Source organism: Sinocyclocheilus anshuiensis, unplaced genomic scaffold (genome assembly GCF_001515605.1).
Source record: "Sinocyclocheilus anshuiensis isolate Anshui unplaced genomic scaffold, SAMN03320099.WGS_v1.1 scaffold322, whole genome shotgun sequence".
Taxonomy (NCBI): Eukaryota; Metazoa; Chordata; class Actinopteri; order Cypriniformes; family Cyprinidae; genus Sinocyclocheilus; species Sinocyclocheilus anshuiensis.
The window spans coordinates 1,114,362-1,130,249 of NW_015542366.1; the positions used below are offsets into that span (position 1 = coordinate 1,114,362).

A 15,888-nucleotide genomic window follows, 5' to 3' on the forward strand; every position below is an offset into this window, starting at 1 on the left:
GAAGAAATTATTCCCCGAACCCAGCACCCTGATGCACATAATATTGCTCTTGTTCACAGAAGTAAATGCAATGGCGCCCTCGTTCGGTGATGAGAGGTGTTTCTCAAGGTGCAGGAAATTCTTCATCCTGTCAGGATAAAAGAATGATGGATGAAAAAATCTCTCCCAGTGAAAGACAACTTAAGTACTTGCTGAACAAGGCAGATGAGTTTCAAACACAGCTTTCATGGAGGTGCAATTAGATCTAGAAAAAGAACATTTAGATATTTTTGTCAAATATTTGTTGATGTTACCCATCTGACAAAAAAATCTGCTCTTGTATATATGGTTGTTTTAGCCGAGACTGCCTCCAGAATTATGGGTTTGCAGATTTATTCTGCACATCTTACACCACACTGTAGGTGAACACGAACTGCAGGAACCCACATATTTACTGTTTGTATCCCATCGTCTGGAACAGCTGGTGTTGCTGTACGCCTCCTTCAGTTTCTTCTCACTGAAGGAATCTGATCCACTGAGGTACAAACCAATTGTAAATCATAGAGGCTAATATTGCTCTTGTTCACAGAAGTAAATGCAATGGCGCCCTCATTCGGTGATGAAAGGTGTTTCTCAACTAAAGGTGCAGGAAATTCTTCATCCTGTCAGGATAAGAGAATGATGGATGAAAAAATCTCTCCCAGTGAAAGGCAACTTAAGTACTTGCTGAACAAGGCAGATGAGTTTCAAACACAGCTTTCATGGAGGTGCAATTAGATCTAGAAAAAGAACATTTAGATATTTTTGTCAAATATTTGTTGATGTTACCCATCTGACAAAAAAATCTGCTCTTGTTTGTATATATGGTTGTTTTAGTCGAGACTGCCTCCAGAATTATGGGTTTGCAGATTTATTCTGCACATCTTACACCGCTATTTGTTGATGTTATCCATCTGACAAAAAAATCTGCTCTTGTTTGTATATATGGTTGTTTTAGTCGAGACTGCCTCCAGAATTATGGGTTTGCAGATTTATTCTGCACATCTTACACCGCACTGTAGGTGAACACGAACTGCAGGAACCCACATATTTACTGTTTGTATCCCATCGTCTGGAGCAGCTGGTGTTGCTGTACGCCTCCTTCAGTTTCTTCTCACTGAAGGAATCTGATCCACTGAGGTACAAACCAATTGTAAATCATAGAGGCAGATTTATAAATGAATGTGAGGATTCAGTCAGAAGATACTGAATCTTTTGTTTAGCACAAAAGGAAGGTTCTCAAAGGCCTGAATTTAGTATAAATGTAGTCATAAAATACCCAGGGAATCCACATTGGGTTATTTCTATTATTATTGTTTTCTTTATTGCAGTTTTTTTACTACATATCTTTTTTTACAGTATCTCACACTTCTATATTGGCCAGTGTCAAATAGACAACATGAAGCTGTCAATCTCCCGGTACTGTTGCCCCACCCCCTTTCTTGCCTCAGCCAGTACTGGCCTATACAAACGTATGCGCTGGAATGTGGAGCAAGAGATAGAGGGAGAAGGAGAAGGACAGACATATGACAGTGCAGAGTTGTAAGTGAGGTTTAGTCAGAGAGAATTATAAAGGGATTTTCCCATTTCGTTGTAAAAAGGAAAAAAGGAGATTGCCCATTTTATTTATAATTTGTTTATTATTCATAATAATACTTGTTATCATTAGTTAATAACACAGCCCTACAAAAAGGCCTAATATTACTTCATTTTGGTTCTGCTGAGTTCAAAGATATCAATAAAACTTTGTCTTTTTATCAATATCATATATCAGCTATGTATATCAGCTATCAGCTTAAATGTACTTAACAAAAAATAAACAAATAAATAAAATCAGCCAAAAGTTTTAATGACAAAAATACATATTCAAAATGTGTAATGTAATTTACAATCTGCAAAGTAGTAGAAAAATTGGAAATCGGGATTAGGCATAAAATAATGTCTTCTGAAAGATTCAAATATGTGCATATTGGCTGAGAATTGAACAAATAGTTGTGACCTGGCTTAGAGGATGTTAGGAATCATGTCATTGAAAGCAAAAATGCTATGAAATGCACCATATTTAGTGAAAAAGTTTGATGTGCTAGTGCAAAATTTTATTTTTAGAATCGGCTCCCCAAAATTAGTAAGAAACCAGTATTGGATTTTGTTCAACAAATAGGATGCAGGGCAGTGTAATAATTTTTCAACCAAACAACATTTAGCACATGATCGATGCAAAGGGAAACAATTATGACAGTGTAAGAATAAGAACAGCCCTAATTGATGGGATAATGCCATATCATCGTCTTTACGACATCCATTTCCTACCTTCCCACAGTTACTTCCTGTGCTGTGAGGATGTCATTGAGGCAGCAGATGATAAGGATGGAGAAGGAAGGTGCGAGGGAGAAAATACAGAAACTGAGAGAGAGTAGAGAGGATTTGGTCTATTGTCCGGTGGGTCCAGACGCACCCTGATCCAGAGACAGAGGACATCACTGATTGGTAATGTACTTTTAACTACTTTCGGTTTCATAGGAAAAGAAGGAGCTACAGTTTCTGCTTTCCACAAAAAGCTACCATAAATCAAACAAAAACTGAAGCTAATCCTAGATAAACACTTGTCTGATTAGAGATTTTGAAGTCAACTATTAAGAAATGTGTAAATATGTAACTTTCCTATACTAAATATGTAACTTAGAAATAACAGTTAAACCTAGATAAAAAAAATTCATTGTGTGTATGTTTTGTATCGTGTTGTGTTCAGCTCCGTGTGGTCAGTAGAAGCAGCTGTTGTGTCTGGGAAGTGAGGAGCCTTCATCCTGCACTTCCACAGACTGCCTGTTGGGGGTGCTGCTGTCTCAGGAAACATGGTACATTTGGCATGAAAACATGAGGTGGTGCTCGCTTAGGGCCTCACCCATTCTTGATTCTTCATTCATTTGGTTTGTTGAAATCAGATGCGATTACAGACAGAAGTTAAAAATCTAACGTCTATAAACTTTTAAAATTTTTCAAACATTGTTTTTATAGTTCATGGCTGTTATTGTTGGTGTTGTTCAGTCATGTTGGTTTGTTATGTAGCAAATAATTTACACCAGTGATGGAAAACTCATTAAACGGAGTAAAAGTTCAAGATTAAATGTTAAACCAACTTTATTTTCATGAAAACATTCAAATACAGTGGCCGTCCAAGTAGTCTGTTACAAAGTCCAGAAATAAAACCTGCTGGCAGCCAAGGCCCACTGCCTACTTTTCTCTATAAAACAATCCTTCCTTTCAAAATAATAAATTACAAAAATATACACAAAAGCTGGAATATGTACCACACAGAAGCAGTTGTGTCTTTGCAAACATGGTAAAGATCAGTGGAGAGGGTAGAGCATTACTAATAATGCTGTTGTATTCTTTCATATGTCAAGCCCAGTCAAAGCTATAAAGTTATTTTCAGTGCATTTTTTACTGCTGGTTTGTGTGTCTATACTGTAGCTTTCCCTGTATGGTATTTGTAACTGATATGTCAAGTTATAAAACAGTAGTTAAGCCAAAATACAGTGAAAGTCAAAATCTACCTGGAATCCCTGTGTTCCCTGATTATAATGTAAAGTGGTTCCTTTGATATATTCTTTAAAAAAAGTTGAATTTAAATAAATGCTCCTACCTTTACAGTGTCAAACACAGTACTATATAGTCTCTAAACTACTTCACAGCACTGGACAAATAGGAAATACACCAGTACAGTACAAATAACATTAAAATGGTAATCTCTCTTCATAATACAGTAAACAGACTTTAACATTGTCCCTTTAAAATAACATGTACCATCACATATGACAAAACAGATCATAGGGGCTCCAATAATCAAATTGTGTTTTAACATTTCACTGGGCCAAGATCTATCAATTCATTCAGTCAAGATATGTGACAAACAAAACTCCTCACCAGACTCACAAACATCAATATAACATTGGCTTTATTATCATAATAAGTATAAGTTAAATTTGGGTGAACATAATAGGCCTACTCATGATGTGACCCATTGAATTCCATTTTCATTTTTGTAATTCTTTCTGTGTTCCAATAATTCAGATTTTTTTTTTGAGGAAGGGAAATATACAGAGACCGAACAATGCAGAGAACTTAAAAACAAAACAAAACATTTTTTTTTTCCATTCATACTAGACAGGACTAACCAATTTCTCTAACCAAAGTAGGGACAGTAAACATTTGGGAGATTGTGACAGTGTATGAGAGTGCTTATTTAGCAAAGAATCTTTCCAGCCCAATGTGGGAGTCAATCTCAGGCACAGCAAACCAGAAAACTTCATTTAAACTGCATGAGTGCAGTTATGAGAGCTGCTCCTTGTTCCTCAAATAGATACTAATCATATAGTTCGGACAGGTAAGGGAGGCACAGTGTTCAGAAGGTTCACAGTAAAGAAGATCATTTGATGTAGCTGCACAGTTTTTCCTGTGTCATTAAAAATATAATTAATATAATTAAAAATCCCTGTAACACAATCTAGAATAGCAAATTTTCTGGTGTCAGCTATTTTTCAAATGTTACAGCAGTGCATATACTTGAGGGGGGAAAATTACTTTGTACGTCACGTGTCAAGCTTCTTTATGATAAGGATTAGAAAAAAAAAGGTCTTTAAATAAAATCAGTTTAAAATTTTGGATAGCTGTGCATGCTTTGGAAAATTTGTAATATTGTCTATTTTACAGTTATCACAATTACTCGATGAATTAAACATTTCATTTGGAACAACTACAGTTGTCGAATCAGCATTTACTTATAGCAAATCTTGTGTCAAACTGTAGAATGCACAAGCAATGGGCTGTTCAATAACAGCGTTTTGTGCTATTAAATTGCACATAAGCCAAATTAAACCAGTTTGTTTTTTGTAATCAGCATAGTGCAAGAAAAAAAATGCCTGCTTGATCTGACTTCTAAACCTGCATGTTTCAATTTATCTCAAGTCTTTATCTTTTTTGCAGATCTTCTGCTCAGAGAAGTCAGAGAAAGGAGCCCATTTTGTTTTAACATGCTCAGTCATTGAGTTGGCATCTTGCCTCCATTGTGGGTAGAGAGCTCAACAATGACTAAGAGATAAATATATGTAGTTCAAGCCAGCAAGACATTAAACCTTAAGGAAATGGCCTTTTGACATGATGGCAGGTCAGATATGGCTGACCAATTTGGCAGGGAGGCTGTATCAGAGGCATGAAAGTATGGACTATAGTGTCCCATTGATTTTGGATGGGTGGGGAGTGGAAATGAATACTTGCAGCACTAGAATAACTCTCAGGATGAAGAAAAATCAAAGAATGAGATGGTGATAGTCCAGCACACTGTTCTGCAGTATCAGTTTCAGGTTCACACAATTTTCTACTCCAACACTTGCTGAAGTACTGCAGAAGAAAAATGGATGAACCAGTCATATCCATGACTACATCTCGAAGTAAGATTTTATCAAAAGAATGCTCTATTATCTAATGCTACAACATGCGCTTCCCTACTGGTGGACCTTAATCTTAAGTCTTTTGACCCCAAAAGTTCATATTTGGCAGGCATTTTATTTCATCTTTCCTCAGTGATGTGTCTCCAGCTCTACAACGGTCCACTCACCCTGAGCAGAGCTTCCTGGAGCCTCAGGTGAGAAACTGCTCACAGACGTCACAATGGCTGAAGGGGGTGTCAGAGGTGGCAACAAGTTGGGCCACAGGCTGCTTTCGAGGGGGCTGAGTGTCCCACCTGCTCCTCCGGGTAGCAGAAGAAGGGGCGAGCAACCATCACCTGCAAGCAGTAATGTCTGATTGATGAGCTGCTGGACAATGTCCACCTTCTTGTCCCAGTCAAACTCCAGAGGTGGAGGCCGTTCAGGAAACCCCAAGGGAGAAGGACTGTCTTGGTCTGCTGCAGGGTCTGTCTCCTGGAGTTCTCTCTGTGGAGCCTGAATAATAGACTCTGGGGAAGGTGTTGTGCATTGTGAATAAAGATCAGCAGAGTCATTTTCTTCAGTGCATCTTTGCAAGTCTTCTCCAGGGCACACATTAAAGGAACTTATATCTTCTACTTCCTCAACCACTCCTTGTCCCTTGTCCTCTTCGTCTTCTGAGTCACTCGTTTCCACAGTTTCATAGATGGTGGTGAGACCTGATGAAGGAGAGAGGTCAACTGGTGTATGGACCTTGTGTTTTTGCTGCTGCTGTTGTTCAAGTTCTTGTTGCCACTGCATGATCTGCTGTCGCTGCTTCAGTTCTTGCTCTTGCTGCTTAAGTTGCAACTCAAGTACATTTCTCCTCTGTTCTTCCTCCTGCTGCTCTCTCTCATTCCTTGCTTGTTTCTCCTCTTTTGCTTCTTCTCGATTACGTTTCTCCTGCCGTTGCTGGATCTCATGAAGGTGCTGTTGGTGTTGCTCTAGACATCGGAGCTGTGTGTTTGACACCACATTTGGTGTTCTGGGAGGGAGGTCAGTGGGAAGCCGTGGTGGTTGAGTCACATAGGGAGCACGTGGCCGGAGACGAAGTTTGGATGACATCGTCATTTGGATGGAAAGCAAGTCATTTGGTTGTGGTGGAAAGTGGGAGTTTCTTTCTGTGAATGAAGCAAAGGGTCCAATACATGTTAAAAAGGAGAGTTAAACAGAATGCAATAAAACAATAAATGTCAAAAACTGCAGAATGTGGTGAAGCAGAAAAAAGCATTGTGGGAAACAAAATTGTCAGATATACAATTAAATGATTTAGTGGAGAAGGAATGAACAACAAATAATTTCGCACCTGGGTGACATTCTCTCAAAAATATTTTGTGAAGATATTGGTGCAATAAAATTGGCTACACCCTGTATATGCAGTAACCTCTAACTATTGTGAAGAGCAAATAAAAACAAGGAAATAAAAGCAGATGAGGTAAACAATCTCCCTTAATGTGACAAGCTGAGGACATGCAAAAGTGAGCGCTCACCATGCATAGTACAATACAGCATAAAGCAAACAGTATTTTTTTTAACCATGAGAAAACATGACCCATCAATAGACCCATGCATAAAATCTAAAACATGCTTTACACATAAGCCACCCCTGTGTACAGCATATTTCTTTGGTGAGGTGAGCATGCTTAAACAGATGAAAAATGACATAAAATTGCATTGTGCAAAGCAAGTCCAGTTTTGGGGATTAAAGAACCACCTAGCATTGGGATTTATTGAAGTCCAATTAGTCCAGGTAAATGTGTCAAGCCAGGTCCTTTCAAATAGCTTCAGCTCAACTTGTTAATAATCAGAGTGATTAAAGCAGCTGCACCCAGTTAGTCCCAAAGTGCAAGGTGTGCAAAGTCTACTCCAGAAGCAACGGTATACAAAGATGGAGAACGAAAAAAGGAGGTGGAGGACTTAAAGCACCTTGAGAGAGGGTGAGATCCAGGAGGTTGATGGGGCCAGATCTTGCTTTTCCTCCTCCGGATGGTAGGTGGGCTCAAAAGGGAAGGAGGAATACAAGCAGAAGGAAAACTCTCCTTCTGTTGCAAGTATCCTGATTTCTTTACAAAATTCACTTACAGAAGGTTCAACATGTATTTGTGTGCAAGTGTATATGTGCAAGTTTACAATTTAGTATTAGTAACTGACTTATAATGCCACAACAAACGTAGTACCAAGTGGTTTAAGTAAAGGTGAATAAAATATTCCATTAATTTTGACTTAAAATGTGCTCTGGAACTTTAACAAAATAAAGATACCTTGAATTAGTGTCTCAGCCTTAAGTAGAATTTTTTTTACATTGTTTCTTAATATTAAATACTTAATATTAAACTCAAATGAATATACCATTGAAATCTCCATTGTTATTTGACTACTTCAATGTTTTCATCACCCTATTTTAATGCGCATTTTGAAGTATCGCATGAGAATCGAGTGATGGAAACACCAGATTTCGAATAAAAATTCGCAAAAGTTTTTACGCTCGCTTGAGGTGGTTTTTGACTTGTGCGAAAAAGGGTTGATGCAAATAATGGGAGATGGAAATGCATTTTGCGAATAAATTCCTCCAAGCGCATCAAAATAAGTCGTGACTTTGCGCTATGGGACGGCAAAACCTGACTAACCAGTGGACCGATCTCATTCCACAGCATCTGAAATGTTATGGTCATTCGGAAATGCACGAGCAAAGTTTGTCAAAGTATTTCTGTATAATTGCCTCCCAGAAATGTCTTACACGACTGCGTTCCCAAACAGCAGCATCCACCTCCGAAAGCAATGACCGCATTCATTGTTTCGTCTGCTCGCTCTGAGGCACAAGTAATTTATTATATATGAAAATTATTATATTCTCCTACTTTTCTCAGTGATTTAAAGTGCCAGTTTATCAGGAAGTGACGATTTTGTTCTCTTTGACTTGTTGGATGGAAACGATGCTTGTTCGCAAATGTTTTATGCGATATTCCAGTTTTGCGCATAAGTTAAATTCGCAACTTTGGATGGAAACCCGGCTAATGTGACCAATTTGCAACAGCCCATAGTGATTGATGAACAGTGGGCATTAAAACAAGTGCAAATTACCTTGAAACCCAAACATCAAGAAACATACAGAGAAAACAGAAATCATGTTAAATATCTAACCTTTATTTAACACTAAGACATTAAGTACTCCAAATAAACAGGGCATAAAAAAGTAAGGGGTTAGCAAACCCTAAAGTGCAGAAGAGAGAAACGTGAGGACAAGATATGGCAATGATGGAAAAGGGATGAAAGACTGGTATTTAGTTAATATAGACAACAGAATACAAAAAGCAATGAATATGCATTTGTTCAGTAAAAAAAAACAAAAAAATAATTAGTAAATACACACAAAATGTGTTGAAAGTCCATTACATTGTTCATTTTTCTTCAGTGGTTACTTTTTTGCCAATTTGCAGACTCCACAAACAAATAATTTCATGCCAGTTCAGACCAACACCCATTATTACATTTAAAAAGAATAGTTGAGAAAAAGAGTCACCTTTAGTGTAAATGGTAGTAGCTATTGCACATACAGGTTCTAAGCCATATACTTACAAACGTAATTTTAATAGCTGTATCATATCATGAAAGTGGCAATGTTGAATGAGTGTTTTCCTAACTGAATAAAAAGACATCATCAGCAGGGAAACCCTTATATAGAGATGACATCAACAAGGTACACTGGAAGGTGGATTTTTAAAGTGCACTCTATACGTTACCTGCCAGGGGACTATCCGTTTTTTCACATATAGTGGAGTAGTAGGGATGCTGAGTGTCAAGATCTTGTTCCTCTTCCAGGTGCTGTGGGGATGAAGGATTAATCAAGCCAGACTCTAAGGGAACAGCTCCCGGTACTGAATCAGGCTCAGGCAGCTCACTGGACTCTCCACACAGCATGTACTGCTGCTCTGGGTGAGACTGGAACTCTCCATGTTGGCTTTTAATAGGGTCAATCTTTTCCCCAGATGCAGTAGCAGGTATCAGGGTCAACTCTTTAAGAAGAGATGGATCCTTGCCCTCATCTGGGAGCTGCTCTTCATTTTCTAGAGAAAAGATGCCAGGACTCTTGCTGCAACTCTCGGCAGATGACTGGGCATTGGAGTTAGAGGTCATGTAGTCAAATCCATAGGAAGCAGCAGAAGTGGCAGACGGAGGGGTCTCACTACTACCACCTTCATTCTCCCCACCCATTTCTTCACATTCCTCTAGAGCGGACAAGTTGTGGCCCACAGGTGCTGTTCCATAGGCATTCCCAGTGCCAAATAGCTCAGCTTGAGGGTCACTGATCTGCATTTCACCTTCTGTGCCACTTTCCTCATCCTCAGTAGTTGATGAAGGAGATGATGGAGCAGTTGCTGAACCACCCAGTACATCATCAGCTGGCAGAGTTTCAGGTTCTTCTTCTTCATCAGCACATTCAAGGTGGATGCCTAGATCCTGCATGATATCTGGCAAGACAGTGGGAACAGGGTGTAGTGGTTCGGGCTGGAGCTCCACTTTAGAATGAGTCTCAGTACCCGAAAAGTTGTTGTCTTTCACCTCTTCTGGTATATTTGTGTCCCTGTTACTGTCAGATGCTAGGTCAGGGTCACTGGAAGTCTCAGACTGGAACTTGCAGGTTTGAGAGGGTGTCGAACCTGGTTTGGGGCTAACATTCCCCTCTGCAGCAGATATTGGGGCTTGTTGAGGTGTGCAAGGTGGAGGCTCCAAAAGGTTTGATGGAGAGCCCCTTTCAGAGCTAACATCAAATCTTGTTTGAGCAGGTGTCTGTGTTGGGGTTTCTGGGTCTGCTTGCCAACATTCAGAGGAAGGACTTGAAAGAAGTGTAGAGGCAGGATGTGGTGGCTGGGCCAAGGCATCAGCAAAGCAACTAGGCTGGTTCCACTGGGTTGCAAGAGGGGCAGAAGGAACCATGGGTGGAGGCTGGCTTCGGTTCAAGTTGTCTAATCTATAGTCTTCGGTCAAGTCATCTTCATCTGCATTCCCATAACTTTCAAGCCCACTCTCAGTAATACCCTCGCTTGCCATCTCTACATCTTCATCCTCCTCGTTGTCATGATGCTGCCTATGAGAGTCCTCTGCTCTTTCCGACCCAACCTCCATGTCACAGATTCGATCATCATCATCGTCATCATCTTCATTAGTAAGAATATCAGAAACCTTCTCAAAGTCAGGGGACCCAACCGATGCACCTTCACCATCAGCTCCTTTAAGACTTGCATCCCCTAGATCATCCATGCTCTCCGTGCCCTCCAGAACGCCTGGAGCACTTAGCTCTGATGCTCCCTGCTGGCTGCAACTCACATCCTCAGAGTCAAGCTCAGAGAGCAAGGCCCCTGCACGCCAAACGGACCCAGCAAGCCCAGCTGACCCAGGACGAGACTCTTCAGTAGGCTGGGTGCCACTCATTTCTGACAAAGACACTTGTTGACTGCCTTCCCTCTCTTCTTCTTCCACATCTTCATAACAGTCACTGTTAATCCGTTCAGCTTTTTCAGCCACCTCTACACCAGTGGACACTATGGTAGCAGCAGAGTTATCAAACTGTGAAGCAGTTAAGGTTTCCTGCTCAGTTGCTTCCTGTGCAACTGGTGCCACAACCGCAATAAGCTTTTCATCATCTTTTCCAGACACCTGCTCTTCAGATTCCTGCTCGACTACAGTCAATGTCGGACAAGCCACTTCAACAGAATCAGCTTCTAGTAAGGCCTCTTGAGCCTCTGGCTCCATGTTAGATATATCCAGCACACATTGGGAGCTGACATTAGTGACCTGCACATCTACCTTTTCCTGAACATCTAAAGAAGATGTTGGAACATCCAGAGAGCTCTCTACAGTTGGAGTAGCTTCAGGCTCTGAAACAGACTCTTCCCTGGCTATGGCTGCAGCTGTTGCTACAGCAACAGTAGCTACTGCAGCTGTCGAAAGTTGTACAGGCTCTGCTGCAGGTTCTTTATCATCAGGTTTTCTTGCAGGTTCTTTATCATCAGGCTTAACTTTGACAAGTGGCAAAACAGACTGTGTCGGTTTAGGTGGCTGAAGCTTCACACCGACTATGCTACCTGCTTGTTTGTGACCGGGAGATGCTGCAATGTTCTTGCCTGATGCTGACCGTGAAAGATTGTTTCGTGGACCAGGAGGCACCTTACGTGTTGGTACACTTTTTTTGTCATCTGGTTTGGGTTGAGGTGCTTTGATGCTAGTTGGAGGTCGTTTGGTAGCGGCAACTGGTTTTGGAGCCTCTGAATTTGAAGACTTGCTGGCAGCAGGACGGGATATTGTTGAGGCAACTGTTTTTTTCGCAGGTGCTGTAGTGTTTGTTTTTCCAACATCTATAAAGGACAAATAGATATTGATAACATTACGGAATGAACAAAAAATTAAGCAGTACTTTTCCTTAAATAATGTAAGTACAAACATATTCCCATGAATGGTACACCACCTTTCCGAGCAGCTGATGCTGTAACCAGGGGTTTAACAGGCTGTTGTGTAGCAGTGCGGCTTGTTCTAGGAACAGCAGAAGACAACGTTGTTGTACCGGTTACTGTTCTTCCTGTAGCTGAAGTAGCAGCTGGTTGTGGGGCAGAAATTCCAGTTGCCCTAAGAGAGAGAGAAAAAAATTGTGAGCAACTTAGAAAAACAGTGAAGCCTCTTTGCCATTTTATTTCAGATTTCTGCACACTGATTTACACATTCAGATGAGAAAGTGTCAAGCTGCAGTTATTGGTTTCATTAGAATGCCTTCCAAGATATTGTTTTTTTGACAGCACATGCACAAAATAGGTTCTTATCAAAACAGCTTCCTGTCTTGGGTAGTCTGCATCTGCATGCGTACCATAAAGCAATTTCAAGCAGCACCAGAAAACCAATCCACTGGGACCATTCATCAACTAATGCATCTACATCCAATTTCTCTAACCTGAGAGAAAATGACTTGGGTAGGGAGGAAACAGGAAAAGGAGGGGAGTAGGGAGTGATGAAGGGAGTAGGAGTGGGGATGGGTAAAATGTTTTGCAAGCGACCACATTAGGGAGAAATGAAAGATGATAAATCAATTTCCTTCAGTCAAGCCTACACACCCTTAATGCAGTTGCTTCCTAGATCCCCCTTTCATGTTCTCATAGGGGAGAATTAGTGATGAGAAGATCACTTGCATCATCTCACACGTCTTGGTTACTTGCAATTTAATAGATGCTTTTAGTCTTGCAGCTTTGCAGTTCACAAATTGCCTTTAACGACATGACTGAGAGTCATATTTGCCTGAACCTAACACTCTAATAGGATCTGATAAAGTTCTCGCTTACAGCCTGCTTTATTTGGACAAGGGCACAACAGGGTATGCATCACAGTAACAAAGAACTCTAGCGAAAATGCTATGGTCACAGTTCAGTGCCACTGTATACCCATACACCTTGATGCTGTGTTAAAAGCTAACCTAAATAACAGGCTACTACTAATAAGACCTGATAGCAATAAGACAAAGTAATATGCAAGGAAAACAGGAAAATATCACCTATACTTAATAATAGAATTAAACAGTCAAACACCGTGGAATGCCACTGGAACTGATTGAAGTCTGCTTAAATGTCATGACCTTTGCAGTTTGCATTAAGGTGTAGGTATACTTCTTTTTCCATGTTCCGTTCAGTCTGGCACTGCCATTTCCACACAGCTTTCGAAGTATACCCAACCGCGGATGAGCACGGATGGACAAGTTCGACACGTGCAGTACCACCTTGTGGACTCGTTCTGTCTCAACATTCTGCGGACATCCGCAGACACTTCTGATGGCAAAAATTGCATCACACGGACAGTGCGTAGACTGTTGCAGAATGTGGGTGGCTGAACTATACTTCGGGCTTTAGTCTTTGATCAAAATTACCATAAAATACTTTTTGTAAGCAAGAATCACAGCCAGCAGAACTTTAAAAGATAAGAACTGTATGAAACATGTTGGAATGCTCAATTCAATGCCAGTAACCATGGCACAAGACAGCTCTTTGCACAGAGAATACAGGCAATGGGCAAACTTCTTATAGTAGTGCACAATGGAGTACATGGTCAAATGGCTTGGCCCCAAATGCCAAGTCTATAACATCTCCCCCACAAATTATTCCTAAACAACAGCCAATTGTTAAAGAATGAGAACAAAAGAACAGGAATTTCCCATTACAATTATATGACCTACATAAAGTTTATTCGCACTAACTAGGACACTGATTAAACCATCTTTGATCAAATTAAAGCAAAACAAAAACGACAACAACAAGGAGAAGAAAATGGGACTGCAATCACGTTACATAAATAGAGGGCAACTAACATGAGAGCATTAAGGTCCAAAAAAATCATAGCATAGCAACTAAGGTCAACAACTTTGCATCTTCATCTTCATTTCTGCAGCATTATGCCTATCAGAGGCACCAAAACTCAATTAAAATTATTTAGATGGAAAGTACAAACCAAGAAGTTTCCACAGAGATGCTGACCTCAGGTATCCAAAGGCTTAGGTTTTTACCAAAACGTTGCTTTTCTAGGGCTCATTATACTCATGGCCAAAGAGAACATAAATTGCCATGGCTATGATTTTGATAAAGACAAGACTAACAGACAATAAGATTGATGACCATTATTGTATTATTTTTCCAGCTCCTAAACAACAAAATTATGGGTTGAGAAGTTTAAGATGACAATATAAAAGAGGTCAAAAACATTCCAACAGGAACAATCTTCCTTTTACACAAATGGAAAGAACACAACACCCACTGGCACAGACATTTGCATATCAATAATTAAGTTTTAATTAAGTAAATGGCCATTAGGATGAAGGTACTGTTCCGGATTAAACAAGTGTCACTCAGCAGAGCCTTGGGCAGTGAATTCCCCTTATATTCCAGTTAAACATTGTTTTAAAACTTTTAACTGCTCCATTCATTCTAGACCTTTAAGGGTGTGTGGTCCTTTTATTTTCAACATCATTAGCACCATTTCTAAATTTATAAGCTCATTCATTTTTAAATATTTGCCCTGTGGTATAATGTAACAGAAGCCATCTGGTTTACCAGTAGTTTTGTAGCAAAGGAAAAAGGAAAACAAATGGTGAAAGACTAACCAGCAGCTTGGTTCAAGGGAAATTAAAATGGTCGATGATGAAAATTTCAAGAGGCTCACTTTGCAACAGAGAAAAAAACAACAACAACAACAACAACAAAAAACTCCAAATACAAGGGAAATTTGATTTGGTTAGCACAGCACTTATCCAAGTCCCATGAAACTAAAAACTGAGTGAGCAAGATGGTTGGTGTAGTAAGAGTTGCAGACAAAGAACCCTGCCCAATAACCCTCTTCTCCCTTACAATGTTAGTCACAAACTGGCAAAAAGTCTTCTCCTAGGAATGCCTAAAACATCTAGCCACTAGCCAGCACACATACACATATATTGTATCATAAGGAGACTTTGATGGAGCTAGTTTACATTTCCCACAGTTGGAGTGTGATTGTGTTTCTGCAGTGAAAACATTTCATTTGCAGCTACATTGAGAATATATAAAGAAAACCCATCTAAACGGACAGATCAAATGAGTGCTCACACACTATTCACTACCCATTGTTCTTTGAGTTACAGACATTTCAACAAAAGTGAGTTTAAACAGCCTTTATCCACATAACTACATAGAATTAAGCTCATAATTAAACCGTAATAATCAAATAAGACCAGTCATATCCACATTGATTGACTGCATTTACAATACTTACAACTGAAGAGCTTGGATATGAAAGTAATCAACTTGTTAATTTAAATGTTTTATTTCTTTATTTAATATTTAAATATAATAATAAAATATGAATATAAAACTTACCATAGCATTTTACCAAATTTACCATAAATGGTTTCACTGCATACACATTTTTTTTTTCATAAACAGAAAGAATAAATAGTATTGTTAAATAAGCTGGGGAAGGAACTCACATTTGTAAGGAGATGGGGAAAGAAATAAAACTGATCAAGAAAACAGAATCAAATGACTAAAATCTCTAAAAGACTGGAAGTAAAACTGCCAAGTAAAATATATGAAAGGAACAAACAAGAGACTGAAGACAACAAAGACATAATTGGTAATGTAGCCAACTTGGGTCATAAAAGCCATTTAACTCAAGTGAAGATACCAATTATCATTCCCAGAGAGTAGCATCAACAAAAATAGCTCTGTTGAGCCTATACTCTGGCGAAGCCTGATCTAAGCAGTCTTTCAGGGAGTCTGACACACAAAGGGACAGAAACTTGAGCCAATAACCACCAGACAAACCAGAGACCATTCACTGCAAAAAGCATGCCGTCATTGATATTTGTATGGCATATCCACTAAATGGTTTGCAGAACACAAAGCAC

At 39.6% G+C, this 15,888-nt stretch overlaps 1 protein-coding gene and 1 pseudogene across 2 annotated transcripts in view; one reads left to right on the forward strand and one right to left on the reverse strand.

The window, feature by feature from the left end:
• Positions 1 to 4,144, forward strand: part of LOC107692182 (UPF0575 protein C19orf67 homolog) — a 4,320-nt pseudogene extending 176 nt beyond the window's left edge.
• The window catches only part of LOC107692142 (uncharacterized), a 26,151-nt gene continuing 13,425 nt past the window's right edge, over positions 3,163 to 15,888 (reverse strand). For both annotated transcript variants that reach the window (XM_016491073.1, XM_016491074.1), the window contains exons 4-6: positions 11,944 to 12,101; positions 9,221 to 11,833; positions 3,163 to 6,601 (exon numbers count right to left, since the gene is read on the reverse strand). In XM_016491073.1, coding sequence (XP_016346559.1) covers positions 5,595 to 6,601; positions 9,221 to 11,833; positions 11,944 to 12,101 — 3,778 coding nt within the window. In that variant the 3' untranslated portion in view covers positions 3,163 to 5,594. The remainder of the gene's footprint in view (positions 6,602 to 9,220; positions 11,834 to 11,943; positions 12,102 to 15,888) is intronic.